The sequence below is a fragment of the Phocoena sinus genome, chromosome X, assembly GCF_008692025.1.
Source record: "Phocoena sinus isolate mPhoSin1 chromosome X, mPhoSin1.pri, whole genome shotgun sequence".
Lineage (NCBI taxonomy): Eukaryota > Metazoa > Chordata > Mammalia > Artiodactyla > Phocoenidae > Phocoena > Phocoena sinus.
In genome coordinates, this window is record NC_045784.1 from 101,530,058 (window position 1) to 101,557,242 (window position 27,185).

Consider the following 27,185-nt stretch of genomic DNA (forward strand, 5'->3'; position numbering starts at 1 on the left):
TTCATTGTCATTTGTCTCTAGGTATTTTTTCTCTTTTTTTTTTTTTTTTTGGTGGTATGCGGGCCTCTCACTGTTGTGGCCTCTCCCGTTGCGAGGCGCAGTCTCTGGACGCGCAGGCTCAGCGGCCATGGCTCACGGGCCCAGCCGCTCCGCGGCATGTGGGATCTTCCCGGACCGGGGCACGAACCCGTGTCCCCTGCATCGGCAGGCGGACTCTCAACCACTGCGCCACCAGGGAAGCCCTCTAGGTATTTTTTGATTTCCTCTTTGATTTCTTCAGTGATCTCTTGATTATTTAGTAACATATTGTGTAGCCTCCCTGTGTTTATGTTTTTTAGTTTTTTTCCCTGTAATTCGTTTCTAATCACATAGCGTTGTGGTCAGAAAAGATGTTTGATATGATTTCAATTTTCTTAAATTTACTGAGGCTTGATTTGTGACCCAAGATGTGATCTATCCTGGAGAATGTTCCATGCACACTTGAGAAGAAAGTGTAATCTGCTGTTTTTGGTTGGAATGTCCTATAAATATCAATTAAATCTATCTGGTCTATTGTGTCATTTAAAGCTTGTGTTTCCTTATTAAGTTTCTGTTTGGATGATCTGTCCATTGGTGTGAGGTGTTAAGTTCCCCTACTATTATTGTGTTACTATCAATTTCCTCTTTTAGAGCTGTTAGCAGTTGCCTTATGTATTGAGGTGCTCCTATGTTGGGTGCATAAATATTTATAATTGTTATATCTTCTTGGATTGATCCCTTGATCATTATGTAGTGTCCTTCCTTGTCTTTTGTAACATTCTTTATTTTAAAGTCTATTTTATCTGATATGAGTATTGCTACTCCAGCTTTCTTTTGATTTCCATTTGCATGGAATATCTTTTTCCATCCCCTCACTTTCAGTCTGTATGTGTCCCTAGGTTTGAAGTGGGTCTCTTGGAGACAGCATATATACGGGTCTTGTTTTTGTATCCTTTCTGCAAGCCTGGGTCTTTTTTTTTTCTCCTGTATGCAGGCCTCTCACTGTTGTGGCCTCTCCCATTGCGGAGCACAGGCTCCGGACACACAGGCTCAGAGGCCATGGCTCACGGGCCCTGCTGCTCTGTGGCATGTGGGATCTTCCCGGACCGGGGCATGAACCCGTGTCCCCTGCATCGGCAGGTGGACTCTCAACCACTGTGTCACCAGGGAAGCCCAAGCCTGTGTCTTTTGGTTGGAGCATTTAATCCACTCATGTTTAAGGTAATTATCAATATGTATGTTCCTATGACCATTTTCTTAATTGTTTTGGGTTTGCTTTTGTAGGTCCTTTTCTTCTCTTGTGTTTCCCACTTTGAGAAGTTCCTTTAGCGTTTGTTGTAGAGCTGGTTTGGTGGTGCTGAATTCTCTTAGATTTTGCTTGTCTGTGAAGCTTTTGATTTCTCCGTCAAATCTGAATGAGATCCTTGCCAGGTAGAGTAATCTTGGTTGTACATTCTTCCCTTTCATCACTTTAAGTATATCGTGCCACTCCCTTCTGGCTTGTAGAGTTTCTGCTGAGAAATCAGCTGTTAACCTTATGGGAGTTCCCTTGTATGTTATTTGTCGTTTTTCCCTTGCTGCTTTCAATAATTTTTCTTTGTCTTTAATTTTTGCCAAGTTGATTACTATGTGTCTTGGCGTGTTTCTCCTTGGGTTTATCCTGTATGGGACTCTCTGTGCTTCCCGGACTGGGTGGCTATTTCCTTTCCCATGTTAGGGAAGTTTTGAACTATAATCTCTTCAAATATTTTCTCAGGTCCTTTCTCTCTCTGTTCTCCTTCTGGGACCCCTATAATGTGAATGTTGTTGTGTTTAATGTTGTCCCAGAGGTCTCTTAGGCTGTCTTCATTTCTTTTCATTCTTTTTTCTATATTCTGTTCCGCAGCAGTGAATTCCACCATTCTGTCTTCCAGGTCACTTATCCGTTCTTCTGCCTCACTTATTCTGCTATTGATTCCTTCTAGGAATTTGTATTTTTCATTTCAGTTTGTTTGTTCTTTAATTCTTCTAGGTCTTTGTTAAACATGTTTAACATTTGTTAAACATTTCTTGCATCTTCTTGATCTTTGCCTCCATTCTTGCTCCGAGGTCCTGGATCATCTTCACTCTCATTATTCTGAATTCTTTTTCTGGAAGGTTGCGTATCTCCACTTTATTTACTCGTTTTTCTGGGGTTTTATTTTGTTCCTTCATCTGGTACATAGCCCTCTGCCTTTTCATCTTGTCTATCTTTCTGTGAATGTGGTTTTTGTTCCCAGCCTGCAGGACTGTAGTTCTTCTTGCTTCTGCTGTCTGCCCTCCACTGGATGAGGCTATCTAAGAGGCTTGTGCAAGTTTCCTGATGGGAGGGACTGGTGATGGGTAGAGCTGACTGTTGCTCTGGTGTGCAGAGCTCAGTAAAATTTAATCCACTTGTCTGCTGATGGGTGGGGCTGGGTTCCCCCCATGTTGGTTGTTTCGCTTGAGGTGTCCCAACACTGGAGCCTGCCCGGGCTTTTTGGTGGGGCTTATGGCAGACTCTGGGAAGGCTCACGCCAAGGAGTACTTCCCAGAACTTCTTCTGCCAGCATCCTTGTCCTCACGATGACACACAGCCACCCCCTGCCTCTGCAGGAGACCCTCCAACACTAGCAGGTCAGTCTGGTTCAGTCTCTCCCGGGGTCACTGCTCCTTCCCCTGGGTCCTGATGAGCACACTGCTTTGTGTGTGCCCTCCAAGAGTCGAGTCTCTGTTTCCCCCAGCCATGTTGAAGTCCTGCAATCAAATCCCGCTAGCCTTCAAAGTCTGATTCTCTAGGAATTCCTCCTCCCGTTGCCAGACCCCCAGGTTGGGAAGCCTGACGTGGGGCTCAGAACCTTCACTCCAGTGGGTGGACTTCTGTGGTATAAGCATTCTCCAGTTTGTGAGTCACCCACCCAGCAGTTATGGGATTTGATTTTACTGTGATTGTGCCCCTCCTACCATCTCATTGTGGCTTCTCCTTTGTCTTTGGATGTGGGATATCTTTTCTGGTGAGTTCCAGTGTCTTTCTGTCGATGATTGTTCAGCAGTTAGTTGTGATTCTGGTGTTCTTGCAAGAGGGAGTGACAGGACGTCCTTCTACTCCGCCATCTTGAACCAATCTCCCCCCAAGATGGTAAATGTTATGTGTTTTTTTACCATAATAAAGAAGAAAAATATGTTCAACATCATCTGACATGAGGGAAATGCAAATTAAAAGCATGCGATACCACTGAAAAACTGTCATAGATCAGAGGAGACTAAAGAGACATGAAAGTTTAAATGCAATGTGAGATCCTGAATTGGATCCTGGAACATAAAGAGGACACAGTGGAAAAACTGATGAAATCCAAATGAAGTCCGTAGTTTAACGTTATTGTACCAATGTTAATTTCTTAGTTTTGACCAATGTACTATGGTTTTATATATATTAGTCTTCTAGGGCTGCTATAACAAAATACCATGGACTGGGTAACTTAAACTAGACATTTATTTGTCACAGTTCCAGAGACTAATAAGTCCAAGATCAAGGTGCTGGCTGATTCAGTTCCTGGTGAGAGCTCTCTTCCTGGCTTGCAGATTGCTACCTTCTTGCTGTGTCCGCACATGGGAGAGAGAGAGGTGGAGAGAAAGAGAAAGACTGGGAGAGACAGAGAAAGGGAAGGAGAACTCTCTGGTCTCTTATTGTAAGTGCACTAATCCTGTCACAAGGGTCCCACCCTCATGACCTCATCTAAATCTAATTACCTCTCAAAGGCCCATGTCCACATACCATTATATTGGGGATTAGGGCTTCAACATGTGAATTTGGAGGGGGACAAAATTCAGCTCATAGCATTATATAATACTGTGGTTCCCAACCTTTTTGGCACCAGGGACCAATTTTGTGGAAGACAATTTTTCCACAGATGGGGAGGAGGGATGGTTCAGGCGGTAATGCGAGCGATGGGGAGTGGCAGATGAAGCTTCAATTGATTGTCCACTGCTCACCTCCTGCTGTTCCACCTGGGGGTTGGGGACCCCTGATATAAGATGTTAATATTAGAGGAACTGTAGTAAAGAGTATAAAGGAACTCTACTATTTTTGGAACTTTCTGTAAATCCAAAATTATCCAAAGATTTTTTTAAAATCTAAAAGAAAAATCAAGGTGGGAATTCCCTGGTGGTCCAGTGGTTAGGACTCCATGCTTCCAATGCAGGGAGCATGGGTTCCCTCATCGGGAACTAAGATCCCACATGCTGCACAGCGTGGCCAAAAAAATAAATAAATAATAGAGTTAAAGGGGCTCATGAGAGGAATTGTGATCATCAATCACAGGATCAGGCTGGGTCAAAAGGAAGAAAGAGGGGGACAGAACTGCAATACTGGGAGAAAACGGGAGGATCAAGGTTCTGTAAAGCTTAAAAAGAGGTTGAGGGAATTCCCTGGTGGTCCAATGGTTAGGACTCCACGCTTTAACTGCTGAGGGCCTGGGTTCAATCCCCAGTAGGGGAACTAAGATCCCACAAGCCATGCGGTGTAGCCAAAAAATATAAACAAACAAACAAACAAATAAATAAATAATACAAAATAAAAACAGGTAGAGTTCACCATAAGTGATGCTTTTTGTTTTCCTGGAGGAATATAAAAGATTAAAAGGTCAAGTGTAATGGACTGTGCTTTGTTAAAACTGAGTGAAAAAGAGGAGTAGTCAGGTGAAGAAGCAGAATAAAACATCAAAGGAATAAAAAAGGGCATATTTTCCCTTAAGAAAAGGAGGTGGTCTGCAGCAGTAAGGCTCCTAAAATGGTTGACACAAGCTAGTTTTTAAAAAGCTTTTCAAGGAATTCCCTGGTGGTCCAGTGGTTAGGACTAGGCTTTCACTGCCAGGGCCCAGGTTCAGTCCCTGGTCAGGGAACTAAGATTTCACAAGCTGCCTAGCGTGGCCAATAAACAAATAAATAGCTTTTCAATTTCTCTTAAACAATAAAATTACACTTCCAAATGTAAACAGTTATTGCAGTGGCAACATTTTACTATATTATCACAGTCAAGAATTTGCAAAACCAAACAAAAAATAGAATAAGACTCTCCAAAATTTCAATATGGCTCTTCATACTAACTCTAAAACACTGTGTTTGTGGCTAAAACACTACAACTAAATAGAATAGAGAGACTATGTCATGTTATTTTAATAACTATTTTAACATGAAAGAATAAAACACAATGAAGAGCACATGCTTGTTTGGTGCTAGTGACATAACAATTTGCAGTCTTAAAGATGAAATAAAATGCATAAGTTGAACCAGATGTTGAAATGGTTCCGGATTATCATCTAAAGGCAAGTACTTCAGAAAATATGTAGAAAGGTAACCACGCATTTGCTACAGGGAGTCCTCTATGCAAGGGTCTTTACATTGCACTTTACTTGATGGCTCAGAATAAAAGTGTGATCTGTTCCCAATCATGTTTTGTTTTTTTTTTTGTATGCGGGCCTCTCACTGTTGTGGCCTCTCCCGTTGCAGAGCACAGGCTCCGGATGCGCAGGCTCAGCGGCCATGGCTCACAGGCCTAGCTGCTCCGCAGCATGTGGGGTCTTCCTGGACCGGGGCACGAACCCGTGTCCCCTGCATCGGCAGGCGGACTCTCAACCACTGCACCACCAGGGAAGCCCCAGTCACCTTGTTTTTGATAAAGGAGGCAAGAATATACAATGGAGAAAAGACAGTCTCTTTAGCAAGTGGTGTTGGGAATGCTGGACAGCCACATGTAAATCAATGAAGTCAGGACACACCCTGATGCCATACACAAAGATAAACTCAGAATGGTTTAAAGACCTAAATACAAAACATGACACCATAAAACTCCTAGAAGAGAACATAGGCAAAACATTCCGACATAAATCATAGCAATGTTTTCTTAGGTCAGTCCCAAGGCAATAGAAATAAAAGCGAAAATTAACAAATGGGGCCTAATCATACTTATAAGCTTTTGCACAGCAAAGTAAACCATCAACAAAACAAAAAGACTACCTATGGACTGGCAGAAAATATGTGCAAATGATGTGACCAACAAGGGCTTTATTTCCAAAATATATAAACAGCTCATACAACTCAATAATAAAAATCCAAACCTAATCAAAAAATGGGCAGAAGATCTACACAGACATTTCATTTAAAAAGACATACAGATGGCTAAAAAGCACATGAAAATATGCTCAAAAATTATTAGAGGAATGCAAATCAAAATTACAATGATGTATCACCCCACACCAGTCAGAATGGCTATCATCAGAAAGTCTACAAATAATAAATGCTGGAGAGGGTGTAGGAATGTAAGTTAGTTACAGCCACTGTGGAAAACAGTATGGAGGTTTTCCACTGTGGAAAACAGTATGGAGGTTCCTTTAAAAACTAAAAGTAGAGTATGGAGGTTCCTTTAAAAACTAAAAGTAGAGTTACCATATCCAGCAATCCCACTCCTGGGCATATATCTAGAGAAAACCATGATTCATCTCTAGAAAGCAGGTCAGATGAACTCAAAGACCTCACTGAGGGCTTGGCTTCCCTGGTGGCGCAGTGGTTGGAAGTCTGCCTGCCGATGCAGGGGACACGGGTTCGTGCCCCGCTCCGGGAGGATCCCACATGCCATGGAGCGGCTGGGCCCGTGAGCCATGGCCGCTGAGCCTGCGCATCCGGAGCCTGTGCTCCACAATGGGAGAGGCCACAACAGTGAGAGGCCCACGTACCGGGGGAAAAAAAAAAAAAAAAGACCTTACTGAATGTAGGAGAATCACTGGAAAGACACGTAAAGCCTTCTGCTGGGGCATAAAGGTAGGAACCACTCCATGTAGTCAAGAAAACACTCTTTTTCTTCCTCATCTAAATGCTTGCCTCCAGTCTGGGTTCATAGAAAGGTCCTGATTATTTGAACTGGTTGTCAATCAAGGTTCCCTTCATTTTCGCTTTCTTGGCTTCCAGTTCAGCCTGGAAAGGAAGAAGAGTATATGTCCTGATACATGACATGAAATTCTGATTTTCCTGCCTTATTCTAACTGCCCCAACACTATCCCCTCATGCTCATTTAGTATACAAACTAGAACCGTGTTTCTAAAATTGTGATGAAACTCTAGAAACCGCTTTCCAACCTTTCTGATGTTATGACACACATTGAAGATAATAATATCTGTATGGTAAAATGGGGTAAACACACAGGGCTGTGGTCTCTCAGTGTAGGGATCCCACAGCTCCAGAACCCCTGAAGGACTGGAGGACTCAATATCATGACATATCAGTATCCTGTTTGTGGCAGAACAGGAGGAAGAACACTGTTCTAGAACAGTGCTACCTAAAGTTGTGCAGTCCATGAAGATACACACAAAAATTGAGAGTAAGCATTTAGAAGCTTTTATAGCAATTTGACAGAGCAATAAGAAAGTAAAATCATCTCATAAGAAGAATTCAGGCAAATTCATTTTTATTGCATTTTATAAATTACAAATCTACTCTTGACAAATTTTAAAACAAGAAGCAAGCACTGGTCCTTCACCTCGGAAAATTTGATAAGCAGTGCTCTAGATCACTATGGCAAGGTAAAGCAGCTCTCAAGACCCACTACCTCTGTCACCAAAAACTCCTCTACAGTCAGTAGAATAGACTGGTATACTTTTTGATGAGGCACCAATGCTGGGATGTCTGATTTCAAAGAAATATCATAAGTAACTTATTATCAGGAAAACAGAAACATAGGCACCATCACATATAGACGTGTGTGCTCAACAAAGAGCCTAGGAATAGTGCAGACAGTGGTGGTGGAAGCAGTGCTTTAAGAAGTAGCGACCAGCCCCATCCTGGCGCCCCAATGTAGCCCCACTGTATACCTCGTACCCTGGGAGAGCACCCATGAGCCCCGATCTTGAACTCCTGACCTTGGACCACAAGTAGCAGATTAACTTATCATTCTCGTTAGGGTTGGCTAACAAGAACTATCATTTGGGGCCTGGATCCTGTGGTCACTATCCCAGAGTAGGGTATGTACAGACAGCCACGGCCCACGGTTAGACACCTGGCAGCCAGCCACACCATAACCCCCGACAGACTTCTGAAAGGATTCCCCTGCCTGCCGGAGGGTCTTTCAGACCGAGGAACCCAAACAGTCCAGCCCAGCGCCTGCCAGCCCCCGCCCCCGCCACTCACCAGCTCCTGCAGCCGCCTCTTACTCATGCCTTTGCGCTCCAGCTGCTTCTCAATCACCTTGGCATTCTGCGCATACGAGTCAGCAACTTCTCTCTGAGGGAAGAAAGAAGCACCCTTAGACCAGCAGTCTCACCAAAGAGGAGCAACAGAGACCTCGGGAGAAGTTTATACTCCTCAAATTATGAAATTATTACTGAAATGGCAAGACTCTGCTCCCTTTCAACTCTTCAGCTTTTCCACAATCCGGGACAGTGAGATTCAACCGAAACCACATTTAAGTAACAGATAACATCTCTCTGTAAACATCATTATACTGAAACACCATAAAGGTAATTGCTGCTCTTGCTAAGGACAGACTCCCGCACCATCAGAGCTGGACTGGAAGGGACTTGAAAGTGCTGAGTCCAGTAGTTTTTCAACTGAAGAGGGATGAGGAGGGATTTGCCCCCTAAGGCATCTCAAAAAACAGTATGAAAAAAATGACTGGGCCTCCCTGGTGGCGCAGTGGTTGAGAGTCCGCCTGCCGATGCAGGGGACACGGGTTCGTGCCCCGGTCCGGGAAGATCCCACATGCCGCGGAGCGGCTGGGCCCGTGAGCCATGGCCGCTGAGCCTGCGCGTCCGGAGCCTGTTGCTCCGCAGCGGGAGAGGCCACAGCGGTGAGAGGCCCGCGTACCGCAAAAAACAAACAAAAAAAGACTGATCTAGTCCAACGCCCTGCTCCTTATCTTACAGAGATGTCCCTGAGATCCAGGGAAACAGGAACCAGCCCGGTATCGCAGCGTTTCTTAGTAGCAGAGCAAGATCTACGAGCGAAGTTCCTAGTTATTCTGTTACTTAATGCTCTGGTTGGAGAGCCCCCTCCCCCCGCCCCGCATTCCAATTCCCCTGAGAGCAGAAGCACTTACAGCCTCAATCTCCTCTTCCTCTTCATCAATAGTAGACACAGTGACAGAGCTGAACTTGCCCATGTCTTTAGTCCGTTTCGTCATCATCACCTGGAATTGCAGGAAGAGGAATCAGTCTAGTTTACCTCAAGAGGCTCTGTGAGTCGTGTGTGTGTGAGTGTGTATGTGTGAGTGGGTGTGTGCAAGTGTACAGGCCTGGTTCCTGGGGGCAGGGGACCTCCTTGGGACAGGCTGGCCTATCTAAAAGTGCCCATATTTTAATTTGCATTATATTTTTCTAGTATTTGCCATCAAGGGTTTTTAAAAGTATATTTAAAGACTAGCCTTATTCATTCAACGTTTAATTGCTCACACTGGAAAAAGAAGAAATTTCAAAGGAAGTAAATGTGAATAAAAATCATACAATTTCTAACTTTACTCGTAGAGCAGATGTAGGAAAGAAAAGAGAACACATAATAGGTGTTATAATTTTGTAGCATCTGCTTATACACAAAAATGGCATTCTCTTAATAAAGAGAGTGCTCGTGAAGGGCAGTTTCTCATGCACCATAACCTTCTTTAAAACTGTAGGGCTGGGGCTTCCCTGGTGGCGCAGTGGTTGAGAGTCCGCCTGCCAATGCAGGGGACACGGGTTCGTGCCCCAGTCCGGGAGGATCCCACATGCCGCGGAGCGGCTGGGCCCGTGAGCCATGGCCGCTGAGCCTGTGTGTCCGGAGCCTGTGCTCTGCAACGGGAGAGGCCACAACAGTGAGAGGCCCGCGTACCGCAAAAAAAAAAAAAAAAAAAAAAAAAAAACTGTAGGGCTAAATCTGTAGCTGTATTAACCCATCTGTCTCCTTCAGTGATAATTACTTTCTTAGGAGGCTCTTGTTTCTGAGTATATATGTTCGTCTTCCCAAAACCCTGGCCAAACTTGACTACTGCTCCATCCACAATGAAGGTCACAGGAGCATTCTTCGGTTGGGACTGGTAGAAGAGTGGCAGCCCGCACCTGCAAACAGAACAGTGAATCTCAGGGAGGCCTCAGAATGCAAATCCCCAAAACGGTGCTTCACAAAGTGTGCTTAGACTCTGGGAATATTTGTGTTTGTGGCATAAACTGATGATTAGCTCTTCCCAGTGTTTCCCAAAACTACTTGATAAGAATCACTGACAGTTGGGCTTCTCTGGTGGCACAGTGGTTAAGAATCCGCCTGCCAATGCAGGGGACACGGGTTTGAACGCTGGTCCGGGAAGATCCCACATGCCGCAGAGCAACTAAGCCCGTGCACCACAACTACTGAGCCTGTGCTCTAGGGCCTGCGAGCCTCAACTACTGAAGCCCACACACCTAGAGCCTGCGCACTGCAATGAAGAGTAGCCCCCGCTCGCCGCAACTAGAGAAAGCCCACGCGCAGCAACAAAGACCCCTCTCAGCCAAAAATAAAAATTAATTAATTAATTATTTTAAAAAAAGAAGGAGCATAAAGGCTCCACTGCAGTGGTCTGCCAACTAAGCTCTGTAGCAATCGTCATGCTTTCTTTGGTTGGTCATTTCTTTTTTTTTAAATTTTATTTATTTATTTATTTTTGGCAGCTTTGAGTCTTCGTTGCTGCACACAGTCTTTCTCTAGTTGCAGCAAGCGGGGATTACTCTTCGTCGCAGTGTGCGGGCTTCTTATTGCGGTGGCTTCTCTTGTTGCAGAGCACGGGCTCTAGGTGCACAGGCTTCAGTAGTTGTGGCACACAGACTCAGTAGTTGTGGCTCGCGGGCTCTAGAGTGCAGGCTCAGTAGTTGTGGCACACGGGCTTAGTTGCTCCATGGCATGTGGGATCTTCCCAGACAGGGCTCGAACCCGTGTCCCCTGCATTGGCAGGCAGATTCTTAACCACTGCGCCACCAGGGAAGTCCTGGTTGCTCACTTCTATTATACTTCTTCAGCTAAGTGAAGTAGACCCATACCCATAAGATATGATTAAAGTAGTCTAACAAATCTAATGTGGCTGTAAACTAAAATGCCTTCTTAGCCACTTCCCTGCTTTAATTCTAGTCTGAGTCTTCTGAGAGCCAAGATTGAACTGTAATTCATCAACAAGATTAAACTTATTATAGTTTAATATTCTCACTGTTAACAACCTAAAGCTGGAAATCATATATATCTTTAAATAATAGTCTCTAAAGTTCTTGGGTCTGTAGTCCTATAACAGACTTTATAAATAAGTTTGGATTAAATTACACTATGTGGGGATTTCCCTGGTGGCACAGTGGTTAAGACTCTGCGCTCCTAATGCAGGAAGCCCGGGTTCAATCCCTGATCAGGGAACTAGATCCCACATGCAGGCTGCAACTAAGAGTTTGCATGGCACAACTAAGGAGCCCGCGTGCCACAACTAAGGAGGCTGCCTGCCACAACTAAGACCCGGTGCAACCAAAACAAATAAAAAATATCAAAAAAAATTACACTGTTACATTTACCATATGACCCAACAATTCCACTCCAAGAGAAAACACATGTTCCCACAAGATTTATACTAGAATGTTCATAGCAGCTTTATTTATAATAGCCAAAGCCATTAACAACTCAAATGCCCTTCAACAGGTCAATGGTTAAACAAACTGTGGTGCAATGACTACTACTCAGCGATAAAGAGGAACAAATTACTGATACACATAACAACTCAGATGAATCCCCAAAGCATCATGCAACATGAAAGAAACCAGATGTAAGAGATACATATTGTATGTAGTAGAACACATACTGTAGAATTTACATCACATTTTAGAAAAGGTAAAACCACGGTAACAGAAGGCAGATCAGTGCCGGCAAGGGGAGGGGTGAGGAAGGAGACTGATTGCAAAGGAGCACTGGAAACGTCTATGTCACAGGAGTGGCGACGTTACATGGCTCTGTGCTTCTGTCAACACTCATCAAACTGTACACTTAGGAAGGGCAAATTTTATTATATATAAGTTACACCTCAGTGAAAAAAATAATACTATGCTTAAAAACCCATTTTTGTGGCCAGCTGGTCAGAGATGTAACTTGGTCAGTTGCATCTCTTTAAGAAGCATATTGGTATTTGCATAATTGAAGTTTGAAGGCAGGTAAGATTATAGGGATAAAGATATAACAGAGAATTGTCTCCAAATGATTCTTATCCTAACACATCATTGCCTCTACTTGCTTATTCTCAGAGAAACCCACACTGTTAATACTTACTTTGCACATTTCTTCCTGTACTGTCGTTCAATGCCTTCAGGCCTGCACAGAAAATGGAAGTTAAAAAAAAAAAGATACTAGCTCACTACTTCAAATGCTAAAAGGGCTTTTCAAAAGTTATCCTTGGGCTTCCCTGGTGGCGCAGTGGTTGAGAATCTGCCTGCTAATGTAGGGGACACGGGTTCGAGCCCTGGTCTGGGAAGATCCCACATGCCATGGAGCAACTAGGCCCGTGAGCCACAACTACTGAGCCTGCATGTCTGAAGCCTGTGCTCCGCAACAAGAGAGGCCATGATAGTGAGAGGCCCGCGTGCCGCGATGAAGAGTGGCCCCCGCTTGCCACAACTAGTGAAAGCCCTCGCACAGAAACGAAGACCCAACACAGCCAAAAATAAAATAAATAAATAAAAATTTTAAAAAATACAGGCAAAACTGAATCAAGCAACGTATAAAGAAGGTTTATACCACATCGCCAAGTGGAATTTATCCCAGGAATGCAAGATTGGTGCAACATACAAAAAAAAAAATCAATCAGTGCAATACACTATAATAATAGAATAAAAGAGAAAACACACATGCACAAAAAGCATCTGACAAAATTCAAAGCCCCTTCAATATACTAGAAATAGAAGGGAACCTCCTCTACCTTATAAGGGGCATCTATGAAAAATTCACATCTACTAAGCCACATAAACTAACATCATATTTAATGGTGAAAAACTGAAACCTTTCCCTCTAAGATCAGGAAGAAGACAGGGATATCCACTCTCAACACTTCTATTCAACACTGTACTGGAAGTTCTAGCCAGGGCAATTAGGCAAGAAAAAGAAATAAAAAGCATTCAGATTGGAAGGGAAAAAGTAAAACTATCTCTATTTGCAGATGATATAATCTTGTATGTAGAAACCCTAAAGCATACACACACACACACACACACACACACACACACACACACACACATATACACACTATTAGGACTAATAAACAAGTTTAGTAAAGCTGCAGGATATAAGATCAATATTCACAAATTAATGGTCGTCCTATACACTAGAAATGAACAATCCAAAAACGAAGATAAGAAAACAAGTCCAGTTACAATAGCATCAAAAAGAATAAAATACTTAGGAATAAATTTAACAAAGGAAGTGCATAACTTGTGCACTGAAAACTACAAAACATCACTGAAAGAAATTAAAGACCTAAGTAAATGGAATGACACTTCATGTTCATGGATTGAAGCCTTAATATTGTTAAGATGGCAATACTTGCCAAATGAATCTACAACTTCAACACAATCCCTATCAAAATCCCAGCTGGCTTTTTTGCAGAAATTGACAAGCTGATCCTCAAATTCACATGGAATCGTAAGGAATCCAGAGTAGACAAAACAGTCTTGAAGAAGAACAAAGTTGGTGGACTTGTACATAATTTCAAAACTTAATACAAAGCCACAGTAATCAAGACAGGGTGGTACTGGCATAAGGAAAGACATATAGATCAATGGAACAGAACTGAGAGTCCACAATAAACCCATACATATATGGTTAATTTATTTTCAGTGGTGCCAAGACCATTCAATGGGGGAAAGAATAGTCTTTCAATAAATAGTACCGGGATAACTGGATATCCACACACAAAAGGATTAATTTAGATCCCTACCTCACACTATGTACAAAAATTAACTCAAAATGGGGAGTTCCCTGGTGGTCCAGTGGTTACAGCTCTGCACTTTTCCACTGCAGGGGGCCCAGGTTTGATCCCTGGTCAGGGAACTAAGATCCCACAAGCTGTGTGGCATGGCCAAAAAATAAATAAACAAAAAATTTAAAAATTAACTCAAAATGGATGAATGACTTAAAGGTAAGAACTGGGACTTCCCTGGTGGTCCAATGGTTAAGACCCTGCGCTTCCAGTGCAGGGGGTGTGGGTTCGATCCCTGGTCGGGGAACTAAGATCCCACATAGCAAGGTGCAGCAAAAAAAAAAAAAAAAAGGTAACAATCAAACCTATAAAACTGTTAGAATATATAAGTATAAATCTTCAAGACCTTAGATCAGGCAATGGTTTTAAAAATATGATACCTACAGCACAAGCAATCAAAGAAAAAATAGATAAATGGGACAATTAAAATGAAAAACTTTTGTGCTTCCAGGAATACCATCAAGAAAGTGAAAAGGCAACCCACAGAATGGGAAAAAATATTTGTAAATCATATATCTGATAAGGGACTGGTATCCATAATAAACAATTCTTACAACAATAAAAAACACAAATACTCCATTTAAAAAATGGACAAAGAATTTTTTTAAATTTATTTATTTTATTTATTTACTTTTGGCTGTGTTGGGTCTTTGTAGCTGTGCACGGGCTTTCTCTAGTCGCAGCAAGCGGGGCCTACCCTTCATTGCGGTGCGCAGGCTTCTCATTGCAATGGCTTCCCTTGTTGCGGAGCATGGGCTCTAGGCGCGGGGTTCAGTAGTTGTGGCACGCGGGCTCAGTAGTTGTGGCTCGCGGGCTCTAGAGCGCAGGCTCAGTAGTTGTGGCGCATGGGCTTAGTTGTTCTGCAGCATGTGGGATCTTCCCGTACCAGGGCTCGAACCCATGTCCCCTGCATTGGCAGGCAGGTTCTTAACCACTATGCCACCAGGGAAGCCCAAAAATGGACACAGAATTTGACTAGACATTTCTCCAAAGAAGATACATAAATGACCAATAAGGACATGAAAAGCTCAACATCATTAGCCATCAGGGAAATGCAAATCAAAACCACAACGATACCATCTCATACACACTAGGATAGCTATATCAAAAAGGCAGACAATAGGGCTTCCCTGGTGGCGCAGTGGCTGAGAGTCCGCCTGCCGATGCAGCGGACATGGGTTCATGCCCCGCTCCGGGAAGATCTCACATGCCGCGGAGCGGCTGGGCCCGTGAGCCATGGCCACTGAGCCTGCGCGTCTGGAGCCTGTGCTCCGCAACAGGGGAGGCCGCGGCAGTGAGAGACCCGCATAACGCAAAAAAAAAAAAAAAAAAAGGCAGACAATAACAATTATTGGCAAGGATGTGGAGAAACAGGAACCCTCATATACTACTGGCAAGAATGTAAAATGGTGCAACTCCTTTTGAAACCACTCTACAAGGTCCTCAAAAGGTTAAACACAGAGTTACCATATGATCCAGCAACTCATACATATCCACCCATGAGAAGCAAAAGCATGTTCATACAGAAACTTGTACACAAATGTTTACAGCAGCATTAGCCATAATACTTTAAAAAGTTAGTTAAAAAAAAAACAACACAGGACTTCCCTGGTGGCGCAATGGTTAAGAATTTGCCTGCCAATGCAGGGAACATGGGTTCGAGCCCTGGTCCAGGAAGATCCACATGCCCTGAAGCAACTAAGCCCATGTGCCACAACTACTGAGCCTGCAAGCCTAGAGCCTGTGCTCCGCAACAAGAGAAGCCACCGCAATGAGAAGCACGTACACCGCAATGAAGAGTAGCCCCCACTGGCTGCAACTAGAGACAGCCCATGGGCAGCAACGAAGACCCAACGTAGCAAAAAAAAAAAAAGAATCCATTCTACACATGGATGAATCTTGAAAATATACTAAATGGAAGATGCCAGACACAAAAAGCTACAGGGACTTCCCTGGCAGTCCAGTGGTTGGGACTCCATGCTTCCACTGCAGAGGGCATGGGTTCAATCCCTGGTCGGGGAACTAAGATCCCGCAAGCTGCACGGCACAGCCAAAAAAGAAAAAATGTTCATCTTCTTGAGATATGGAGACTCTAATACAAATAAGACAAGGGTTTTAAGTGGTACAATTATAAAGAAATGATTAATATGAGCTAGATATTTGGACTTAATGGACCTTGATTTTCTTTCTTGTCCTTAATCTCCAGGAATATGTGAGATAGGAAAGGCCAAAGACAAAATAAAACATTCTCCCTGGTTGTGGTAGCAGCATCTAAGATGGCCCCAATGATTCTTGCCCCCTGGTATTGACATAATAATGTCAATAATCCTTGTATAATGCCCTCCCGCAATGAACACAGCTGACTTGTGACACCAATAAGACACTGAAGAAGCGATGGTGTGTAACTTCTGAGTCTTGGTCATAAAAGACATTATAGCTTCCAACTCCCTCTCTCTTGGATTACTCACACTGTGGGAAGCCAGCTGCCATGTTACGAGGATACTCAAGCAGCCCTATGGAAGATCCTTGTTCTAAAGAACTAATGCTTCTTCCCAACAGTTAGCACTCAGCTGCCAACCATGTGAGTGAACCACCTTGGAAGTGGAACATCCAGCCCTAATTAAAGACTTCAGATAACTGCACCCATGGTTGACCTCTTAACCACAGCCTCATGAGAGACCATCCAGCTAAGCTGTTCTTAAGTTCCTGACCCACAGAAACTATATGAGATGATCAATGTTTGCTGTTCAAAAAAACAAACAACAACAAAAAAAAACCATAGGAATACCAGGAGATGAGGATGAACAGGTAGGCTAGGGCCAGATCATAGAGAGCCTTCAGACTTGGATTTTATCCTGCTAGCCAGGATTTTTTAAATTGCGCTCCACAATGATCCCTAAATGAAATCGGATAGGAGAAAGGGGAGAAGTCCTTAATGGGTTGGGCTCAACTCTTCCCCAATCAGAGAAGTTTCTTGCTTATTTATACTTCTGGTAAAAATTTCATTTGAAGAAAGGATTCATTGCTTAAAAACGTTTGAAAGGCACTGCTGTAGGTGATGAAGAGTCACTGAAAGATCTGAAGCAGGAAACTGACATCACGTGCATGTGAGATCATTCAGGCAGTAGACGATAGTCTGGAGGAGAGCGGGGGGGCGGGGGGAGGTAAGAGGACACTTCGATAGCCCAAGCAAGTGATGTTGGGTACCAGAATGATGGCAGTGTGGCTGGGCTGAACAGGAGGAGGCAGCCACAAGACAGACTAGAAGGTAGAATCGACAGTACATGGTGAGTGACTGGATGTGTGCAGGGGATGGGGGGGGGCAGGGATGGATGAGACAAAGACAGGACTGGCTCCCAGATTTCTGCCCCGGGCCACTGCGTGAATGGTGATATCATCGTAGGAGGAGGAAAAAGAAGGAATTGTGTTTAGCTGACACTTTCAGAGACCTGACTGCAGTGGCTTCAACACAAGAGTTTCTTCTCATGTAAAATAAGTGTAGAGGAAGGCGGTTCCTGGTAATGGTTGAGACCCAAGGATGGCATGGCAAAAAACTCTGCAATCCTTGTGGCCTTCCCTTTCTAGTCCCAGGATGGCTTCTGGTGCTCCAATTATCACACCCATCTTCCAAAAAGCAGGAAGGAATGAGAAGAGTAAAAAGGACTTTCCTTGGAAGCCCCACCCAACAACTTCTACTTCTGTCCATTTTACTTGGCAAAAGCTAAGTCACGTTCAGAATCTTAGGGGGTTTTTGGAGTGGGGAGAAGCTGGAATATGTGCCCTATCTTTACAGACACTGGTATATAGGCAGGTAAAATAGAAGAGTGTTGGAGTGGTGCTGAGTGAACCAATCTGTGGGATTTTCCACGTTAGAGAAATGAGTTTGGCTTTGGTCATGCTGTATCTGAGGTAGAACATCAGGTGAAGAGGTAGAATAGGTAGTTAGATATACAGTTCTGGGCACAGGAGAGAAACGGAGGCAGATCTAGATTTTGTGAGTCATCAGCATATAAGCGTAACTGAGGCCACAAGAGGTGGTGAGAATGGCCAAGGAGAGTATAGAGAGAGAGGGAATAAAATCAAGGTCAGAACCCTGCGGAATGCCAACATTTAAGGGGCAGGAAGAAGAATCCAGAAGACTGAGAAAGCCAAAGAAGTAGAAGGAGAATCACAAGAGTAGCTTCACAGAAGTCAAGGAAGGAGACAGCATCAAGGGAGGCTTGGTCAACAAAGATCCAGAGAGAAAAGCACCCACTGGATGGGCAACTGGGGAAGCAATGGATGAGGGAGGGAAGGTACCAGGGAACAACAGAGTCAAAGGAGAGGTACTTTAGAATGGAAGACTTGGAGGTGGAAAGTGACAGGCTCCAGGGCATGCATTAGGCAGACTGCCATATTTTCAGTAACTGGGGCTCCCACACTCATCTGGCTAAAGAATAGGAGGGGTAAGATCAGACTGAAATTTCACCCCTGATAAGAAAGGAGCATGCTAAAGTGGGCCCTTGGAAAGACTGTTCATGATTAGAGCAGGAACCATGTCAACCAAGGGGGAAGTCTACCATGCCTTGTGGGTAAACTCTGAGAACTCTGTGGCCCAACAGAGTCACTTGGCCAGAGGTCACTGGCCTGTGCAACACCCGGCACTAAGGCTGGGCCCAAAGCTGGCTCACTTCCAGGACCAGGCTAACTGGATTCCAGGGTTGCCACTTCAGCCTAGGGCCTCCCAGTTTTCTGGCCTACAGGTGACGGCATCTGCCTTATAGTGCCATAGGAGCCTGTGGCCTAGTTGTGTTGTTAGATTACTTTCTGTATTAACTAATATATATACATTGAATACATATTATCTAGAACTGTTATATATAATTATGACATATGTAATAAATATTTTAGCAATCCTAAGGACAGTCAGTTGAGAATTTTCAAAATCAGAAACCTAAATAAAGGTTAATAGAGGGAGAAAAAGCACAAGAGAATGGATTAGCTTTAGATAGGGCATGTTATTTATAAACCTTCCTATATACCACAATGGAGGACTTCCCCAATGTTACCTGGAGGGCCTTCCTTTGTGAATTTCATGTTTTATAATCTGTGTCCCCACTTGTATCCTGTATATAAGCAATTTTCTCTTCAACTACATAATTCTAGAAGCCCAGTTGTCACAGTGGTGCCTGATTTGGTACTGAATGTCGCCTAGCAATAGTTTCTAACTGTTTTCATTAGTGTGGGCTGATAACAGTTTGGTTTCTTAAATAAACATAGCTAGATGTCAGCCCGTAGCTTTTTCCGGTTCAACACTAGAATATAAGCCCTGTACAGGCAAGGTTCTTTGCTTGTTTACTGGTTGTACTGGTTTGGATAGTGTCCCTTAAAAAGTTATGTCCTTCCAGGAACCTCAGAGTGTGACCTTATTTGAAAAAAGGGTCATTGCAGATATAATTAGTTAAGATGAGGTCACAGAGATGAGCAGAATGTTCCCTTAATTTAATATAACTGGCGTCCTTATAAGAAGAGAAGAAACAGAGACAGAAACACAGGGGAAAAGCCATACAATGATGCAGACAGAGGCCAGAGTGATGCATCTACAAGTCAAGAAATGTCAAGGACTGCCGGCAAACACCAGAAGCTAGGAAGGGGCAAGGAAGGCTCCTCTCCTAGAACCTTCAGAGACAGCATGGCCCTACCGACACAGTAATCTCAGATTCCAGCCTCTAGAACTGTGAGACAATTCATTTCTGTTGTTTTAAGCCACCTAGTTTATGGCACTTTGTTATAGCAGCCCTAACAAACTAATATACTAGTATATCCCAGACTTTTAGGACAGTACCTGGCACACAGTAGGAGCTCAATAAATGAAACATTTGCTGAATGAATGAATGGACTTAGAGCAGGATGACCTCTCTGTGGCATTTGGCACCTGTTGATGACCACCCCCTTCCCTCACTTCTTGAAATTCTCTCCTCTCCTGTTTTCCACATCACCAGGTTCTCCTGGTTATGTTCCAATTATTTTGTCTGCTTTTCAAACATCAATGTTTCCCAGGATTATGTCTTCAATCCTCTCTTCTTGCTCCACACACTTCCCATGTAACTGTATCCCTTCCCAGGTTTCAACTCCCCATATACACCAAGGACTCCCAAATCTAAAACAGATCTAACCATGTCACTCCTCTACCTAAAAAAAGAAGATGGCTATTGCCTAAAGATAAAGTCCAAACTTGTCTACTTTAGCATTCTACTCTGTCCTCACCCCAGGACGCATGAACCCCTTCCTGTAGAGTAACTTAGGCTCTAGCCACAAGGGACTACTTAAATTTCCCAGGCACATGATATTTGATGCTTTTAATGCTTCCAGAGTCCCTCCACCTGGAATGCTCCTCCATCTACTTGGTGAAATCCTAGTTCAAGGCCAAACACAAATGCCACCATCTTCTGGTATCCTTCTTGACCACCATTCAGGCAAGATGATCTGCTGCTGTCTGTTTTCCCATAGGCTTCTGTTCACCACACCAGAATTTATCATATCACAATAGATAATCTGTTCCCTCACTGAGCCATGAGCTCTTTAATGGTATATAAGGACAGTGCCTTATTTATCTTTGCTGATCCAGTCCCTAGCTCAGTGCCCGGCACCTGGTGTGCTGGAGATTACAGGTTGAATGAACTCATTCTACTTGCAAAACCCCCAAATTACAGCTATCAAATGGCAACAGAATCACATCTCAGCACCACTTCAACAAAGCACAATAAAGATACGGCTGCATTAACAGAAGTTAGAGACCCACCACAAATGTATTGGGCCCCAAATGGATGACCTGGTCCACACTAGATGGGGTATTTATACTCCTCAGAACTAGACCCCAAGACAACCAGGAAATCCTAGACAGAGAACATCAATCTCTTACCTCCGAAGATACATAGTCTCCTCGTCTTCTGTGTTACAAAACTTGTGGGCGTGTTTGGCAGCATCAATCACACGGGACCGATCCCGGGGCCTCATGGGCAATTTCTCCAACTGACAGTCTGACGGAATGGAGAAAGATTTGGTCACGAGCGCCACTGAAAAATACCCTGAGGCAATCAGAGGCTTTCCGTGGGGCCCTTAGCACTTTCATTTTTACTATAATTATCACGCTTATTGAAGCCTATTATTGAATGTTCCAACTAAAAATGACTTGGTGTCAGGAGACCTGGATTTTAGCCCCAGCTCTGGCTAATCACTTCCTCTCTAGGGCTCTTTCTCCTTACTTGATTATATTATCTCAAAAGTCCTTCCCAGCACTGCAATTCAAGTTTTCTATGAGTATTTCTGATCCTGGTACACTTGGCTTGTGCTATAATGCGTTAGAATGAGAAGAGACGATCAAGCGTCCTGGAATGCCTATGAGGAAGGCATTGATTGGAAAAGTTGGATAAGTGCTTCGGAAAGGAGAGAGTGGGTAGGTGGTATGCTATTATATATATGGTATGTGAATGACCCATCCCAGTTAGGGGAGTTCTGATCCAAAAACAATGAAAACATACAGGAAATAAATTAGGTACAGGTATAAAGCAGACGGAAAATTGATACAATGCAAATTAAGTACCTAAAGGATGACAGAGAAGTCAAGTGATCAGAGTGATTGCAGATTCATGGAGGAGGTGGAGAGGGGAGTTAGCATGAGGCAGTTTGCACATCAGCTCGTGACTCTTCTCAACGACCTGCCAGAGTAGACATTTACTATTCCTAGCTTAAAGGTAAGGGAATTGAGGATTAGGAAGGCTAAGAGATCGGCCATGCATTTAATAGGAAGCAGAACAAGAATTCAGACCCATCTCTAAGTGATCAAAAGGGAATTCATTTACTCAGTAAATACGGGAGGGCCTTCTATGTACCAGGCACAGTTGGAACACTGTGCTAAGGATTCAGCAAAGAACGGAGCAGACAAAGACCCTGACCTGATGAAGTTTACGGGCCAGTAGAGGAGGCAGAAATTTTCAAATTAATAATTATATAACATGATCTTGGATAATGATAAGTGCTAATAAAAAAAGTTAGACAAGATATTAAGAGGATGCACAGTGATCCAGATAGTGATAAGTGCTACCCAGAAAAATCAGGCACGGGAAGAGGACAAAGAGTGACGGGGTGCTATTTTAGATAAGGTAGTCACAGAAGGGTTCTCCAAGGAAGTGACATTTCAGCAGAGACCTGAATGAAGTAAGGGGGCATGGAGGGGAAAGGGTTTGAGGCAGAAGAAATACCAATCCCAAAGGCCCTGCGGGCAGGAACATTTTGACAAGACAGAAAAATCAAAAAGGCCGCTGTAGCTGGAGTGCAGTGAGCAAGGGGAAGAGTGTTAGGAGATGAAATCTGAGAGGTAGCTGGAGGTCTGATCACACAGGGTCTCATTATGGACTTTGGTCTTATTCTTGGCATTACAGGAAAACACTGGTTTGGAACAGGACTCTGGGGACAATGAGTGGTGAGCAAGAGACTACTGTGGCAATCCAGGTGAGGGATGGTGGTGGCTTGGAGAAATGGAGGTGGTAAAAAGTAGATTCTAGATAGATTTTCAAGGAAGCACCTGCAGAATTTGTTGATGGACTGGATGGAGAAGTCAAGAATGATTCTGAGATACTCTGTGAAGAGTGGTACCACTGACTGTGATAGGGAAGTCTGAGAGGTACAGTGGAGAGCAGAAAGTAGATCATGAAGTTAATTTTGAACATGGTCTCCCTCTCTCTCTTTTTTTAAATTTTTTAAAAAAATTTATTTAAGTATAGTTGATTTACAATGTTGTGAGAACACGGTCTCTTTAAGTGGTCCATTAGACATCCAAATGGAGACGCTGAGTAGGCAGCTGGAGTTTGAGAAGAGGTTCAGGTTAAAGAGGAACATTTGGGAGTCATCAGCATATAAACGGTATTTAAAGCTTGGGAATGGTTGACATCGCCTAAGGAGTGAGTACAGATTGAGAACAGATGAGAGGACTGAGCCGGAGGGCCGTGCAATGCCTAAAAGTCTAAGACAGAAAAAGGAGCCAGGGGCTTCCCTGGTGGTGCAGTGGTTGAGAGTCCGCCTGCCGATGCAGGGGACACGGGTTCGTGCCCCGGTCCGGGAGGATCCCGCATGCCGCGGACCGGCTGGGCCCGTGAGCCATGGCCGCTGAGCCTGCGCGTCCGGAGTCTGTGCTCCGCAAAGGGAGAGGCCACAACAGTGAGAGGCCCGCGTACCGCAAAAAAAAAAAAAAAAAAAAAAAAGGAGCCAGACACTGAGAGGGGGCGGAAATCAAGGTAGGAGAAAAATCAGTAAAGTGTGGAGTCTTGGATGCAAATGAAGGGTTTCAAGAAGGATGGAGTGATCATCTGTCAAATGCCACTGAGAGGGGATTTAAATGAGCACTGATAATTGACCACTGGAACTGGTAACACGTTCGTTAGTAACTTTGACAAATATGATTTGGATGGTGAGGTGAGAAGGAAAGCCTGCTTGAAGTGAGGGCAAGAAGGAGTGGGAAGTGAGGATGCAGAGACAGCCCATATAGGTAATTCTTTTTAGAAGTTTTGCTATAAAAGAAGCAAAGAAATGAGGTTATAGCTGGAGGAGAATGTAGGATCAATGCGGGTAGGAGGTTATTTTCACGTAACATCAGAGCTGTTACAATATACTCGTATCCGGCAGAAAGGTTACAAAGTTTCTAGACGCAGAGTGGGAGGAGAGTGAGTATATTTTTTATGGAAGAGGAATTTAGTTTTGAGAGAGTTCTGGATACAGAATCACAAGGTTAAACAGAAAACCGAAAAGCTGCCCTGGAGTGGGGCGGGATGGGTACGGAGGATTTTGATGGAGAGGGAAATCCTCGCATAGACTCGGCTGCCAGATCACAGCCAGAGGAAATGCGCCCTCGAGAACCCGAAGTTTAGCTCCTTTCAGACTACTCACCCAGCACCAGGACCATCTGGCCGCATAAACAGTAGTAGACGTGAAGGGGCTTCTCGCCGTCGTCATACTCCTCGCGATCCCGGGTATCGGAGCAGACTACGGACCGGGAAACTACTTTAGGCATAGCTGAGAGCAGCACCGGAAAATGAAGGCAAAAGTAAGAGTCGCGCAGAAATGACGTCATCCACTCGTAGCGAATCTCCCCTACGTAGGCTGGTCACGTGTCCATAGTAGTCGTGTGAGCTTCCCGGCCGTACCATTAGGCTAAGATGCATCGTGAGTCTCCCAGAACCTGACCTAAGTTCTCTGGGACTGCTTTACTTGGGACACTTAATAATTTAAATTATTCATTTATATTTCTATACACATATACGTATGTATATGCATATATACATATATATAACTAGATATAAGAAAGAACTATTTACACTTTATATGCATGATACAGAGTTTAGGTGTGCCTCCAAATATGATTTTGATTGGCTGTATTCAGGATGAGTACCTAATGAAGTAGAGGAATCTTAAAAATTGAGATCTAAGGCTCCCCTGGTGGCGCAGTGGTTGAGAGTCCGCCTGCCGATGCAGGGGACACGGGTTCGTGCCCCGGTCCGAGAAGATCCCACATGCCGCGGAGCAGCTGGACCTGTGAGCCATGGCCGCTGAGCCTGCGCATCCGGACCCTGTGCTCCGCAGCTGGAGAGGCCACAGCAGTGAGAGGCCCGTGTACCGAAAAAAAAAAAATTGAGATATAATTCACATAACATAATTTACCCTTTTTAAAAAAATTAATTTATTTTTTGGCTGTGTTGGGTTTTCGTTGCTACACACAGGCTTTCTTTAGCAGCTAGAGGGGCTACTCTGTTGCGGTGCGTGGGCTTCTCACTGCAGTGGCTTCTCTTTGTTGCAGAACATGGGCTCTAGGCGCGAGGGCTTCAGTAGTCGTGGCGCGCAAGCTCAGTAGTTGTGGCTCACAGGCTCTAGAGCGCAGGCTCAGTAGTTGTGGCGCGTGGGCTTAGCTGCTCCGCAGCATGTGGGATCTTCCCGGGCCAGGGCTTGAACTCGTGTCCCCTGCATTAGCAGGTGGATCCTTAACAACTGAGCTACCAGGGAAGTCCCATAATTCACCCTTTTAAAGTGTATAATTCAGTGGGTTTTAGTACATTCACAGAGTTTTGCAGCTATCACCACTACCTAATATTTTCATCATCCCCAAAAGAAATCCCATATCCCTTAGCAGTCACTCTCCCCACCTTTTTCCCAGCCACTGGCAACTACTAATCTAACTTTCTCTCTCTGGATTTGCCTCTTCTGGACATTTCATATGAATGAAATCATATAATATGTGGCTGTTGGTATCTGGCTTCTTTCACTTATGTTTTCAAGGTTCAACCCTGTTGTACCATGAATCAGTAAAAAAGTAGTAATGAATCGGTAAAAAGGAACTTCATTCCTTTTTATGACTGAATAATATTCTGTTGTATGGATATACCACATTGTGTTTATTCATTCATCAGTTGGTGGACAATTGGGTTGTTTCCATTTTTGTGATATAAAAAGTAGTGCTACTATGGACATTGGTGTCCAGGTTTTTGCGAGAACATGTGTTTCTATGCTTTTATGTTTTGTGAGGACGTATGTTCTCTTGGGTGTTTACTTAAGAGTGGAATTGCTGGGCCGTATGATAACCTTATGTTTAACTTTTTGAGGAACTGCTAAGAGTGTTTTCCAAAGCAAGTTTATTATTTTACATTTCACATTTACCACCAGCAATGTATGTGGGGTTCTGATTTCTTCACGTCCTCGCCAATAATTATCTTTGTCTTTTTTATTACAGCCATCCTGGTGAGTGTGAAGTGGTATCTCACCGTGAGTTTGATTTGCCTTTCTCTGATGGCTAATGATACTGAGCACCTTTTCACATGCTTATCTTCTTTGGAGAAATGTCTATTCCAATCCTTTGCCCATTTTTAATTGGGTTATTATTATATTGTTCAATTGTGAGAGTTCGTTATATATTTTTGGATACTAGACCCTAATCATGTAAATGATTTGCAAATAGAGGCATCTTAATGATCCCGTTTGCCACAGGTTTAGGGAACATCTTCCACCCTTCCTTCCTCAACCCAGAAACTCTCCCAGAATGCTCTCTGTGGAGGACCAGAGCCTGGGGCAATCCAGAATAAGGACATTGAGACAGTTTGCATTGGATAGCTTCAAGTGATGACACCAAAATAGTGGATATTTAACAGAGAACTTACTGAAGGAAGCAGGAGCTGGTGACCAGAAAACTGACAGGTTAGCTGGAAGAAGTGTGGTGTTCAAGATACACAAGATGTAAACCAATGAGAATGTAAAGCAATCTGCTAGCCCTCAAATGAACATGAGTTAATAAAGTAGAAAAGAAATGTCAAGTCTTAAAGAATCATAACGTTTGCTCCTTAAATATTAGTCCAGTGTCATCCCTATGATTCTATGTTCTTTATAATAGTATTTATTGATCTTCTACTGTGTGTTAGGCACTGTGCTACATACTGGTTGCATAGTGATCAATTATAAATAGTCTCCCTCCCTCAAGTGGCTTAGTCAAGCGCAGGGGTGGGTAAAGGGCTAGAGAGTAAATATTTTAGGCTTTGAGAGCCAAGAGGAAAAATCAAGAACATTATGTAGGTACTTATATAACGAGAGAAAACAAATTTCCACAAATGTTTTATCAATGAAATTCAAAATATAATAATAACTGAGTATAATTTTTTGCATAATACAGATCTCCTAATAAGAATGGCATTCTTTTATGGAGAGGATAATATTTCACTTAATTAGGGTTCAAAGTGAGTGTTTCCTATCATCAAATCAGTTACAATCTCAATACACTTATTATTTTTTTTTTTGGCCATGCCACGCAGCATGTGGGATCTTAGTTCCCCGACCAGGGGGTGGAACCTGTGCCCTGGAAGCACAGTGGAAGCGCAGAGTCCTAACCACTGGACTGCCAGGGAATTCCCCTGTTTTGGGGTTTTTTTTCAATATATTTTTAAAGGTTTTTAACTTGTTTCAATTGGTCAAGATTTTTAGGAACCTCACTTTTAATCTGTAATAAAAGTTTACAACTTGATTTTTTTAAGAGTTAACAAACTGCAAGCACCTGTTAATAAAAAATCTGTTACAAATATTTATCCATTAATGCTTGTCTGTAATGAAATTTATGTATTTCATCTTTGAGAAAAATCTTAACACAGATAAGTACTGCCATATACTGATATCA

At 43.4% G+C, this 27,185-nt stretch overlaps 1 protein-coding gene across 2 annotated transcripts; it reads right to left on the bottom strand.

Annotated features, from left to right (window-relative positions):
• Positions 1-6,052: 6,052 nt before the first annotated feature.
• Positions 6,053-24,096, bottom strand: CXHXorf56 (chromosome X CXorf56 homolog). Of its 2 annotated transcripts, XM_032621014.1 has the most exons (7): positions 23,924-24,096; positions 20,904-21,021; positions 12,301-12,342; positions 9,953-10,091; positions 9,101-9,190; positions 8,194-8,286; positions 6,053-6,984 (listed from the first exon to the last, which is right to left on the bottom strand). In XM_032621014.1, exons 1-7 carry the CDS (start codon positions 24,045-24,047, stop codon positions 6,922-6,924), a joined length of 669 nt encoding a protein of 222 aa, XP_032476905.1. In that variant the 5' UTR covers positions 24,048-24,096; the 3' UTR covers positions 6,053-6,921. The 2 variants fall into 2 exon arrangements, with proteins under 2 accessions (XP_032476905.1, XP_032476906.1); XM_032621015.1 differs by lacking the exon at positions 12,301-12,342 and having other exon boundaries at positions 6,063-6,984; positions 23,924-24,093.
• Between the last annotated feature and the right edge of the window lie 3,089 nt (positions 24,097-27,185).

What these genes read in the sequence shown, in the direction of transcription:
- CXHXorf56 (XM_032621014.1), bottom strand. Translation starts at nt 24,047, where the DNA reads ATGCCTAAAGTAGTTTCCCGGTCCGTAGTCTGCTCCGATACCCGGGAT. An exon ending in TACAGGAAGAAATGTGCAAA is followed by an intron (nt 10,092 to 12,300) that starts GTAAGTATTAAC and finishes TTCTGTTTGCAG; the next exon opens with GTGCGGGCTGCCACTCTTCT. An exon ending in AACAAGAGCCTCCTAAGAAA is followed by an intron (nt 9,191 to 9,952) that starts GTAATTATCACT and finishes CTGCAATTCCAG; the next exon opens with GTGATGATGACGAAACGGAC.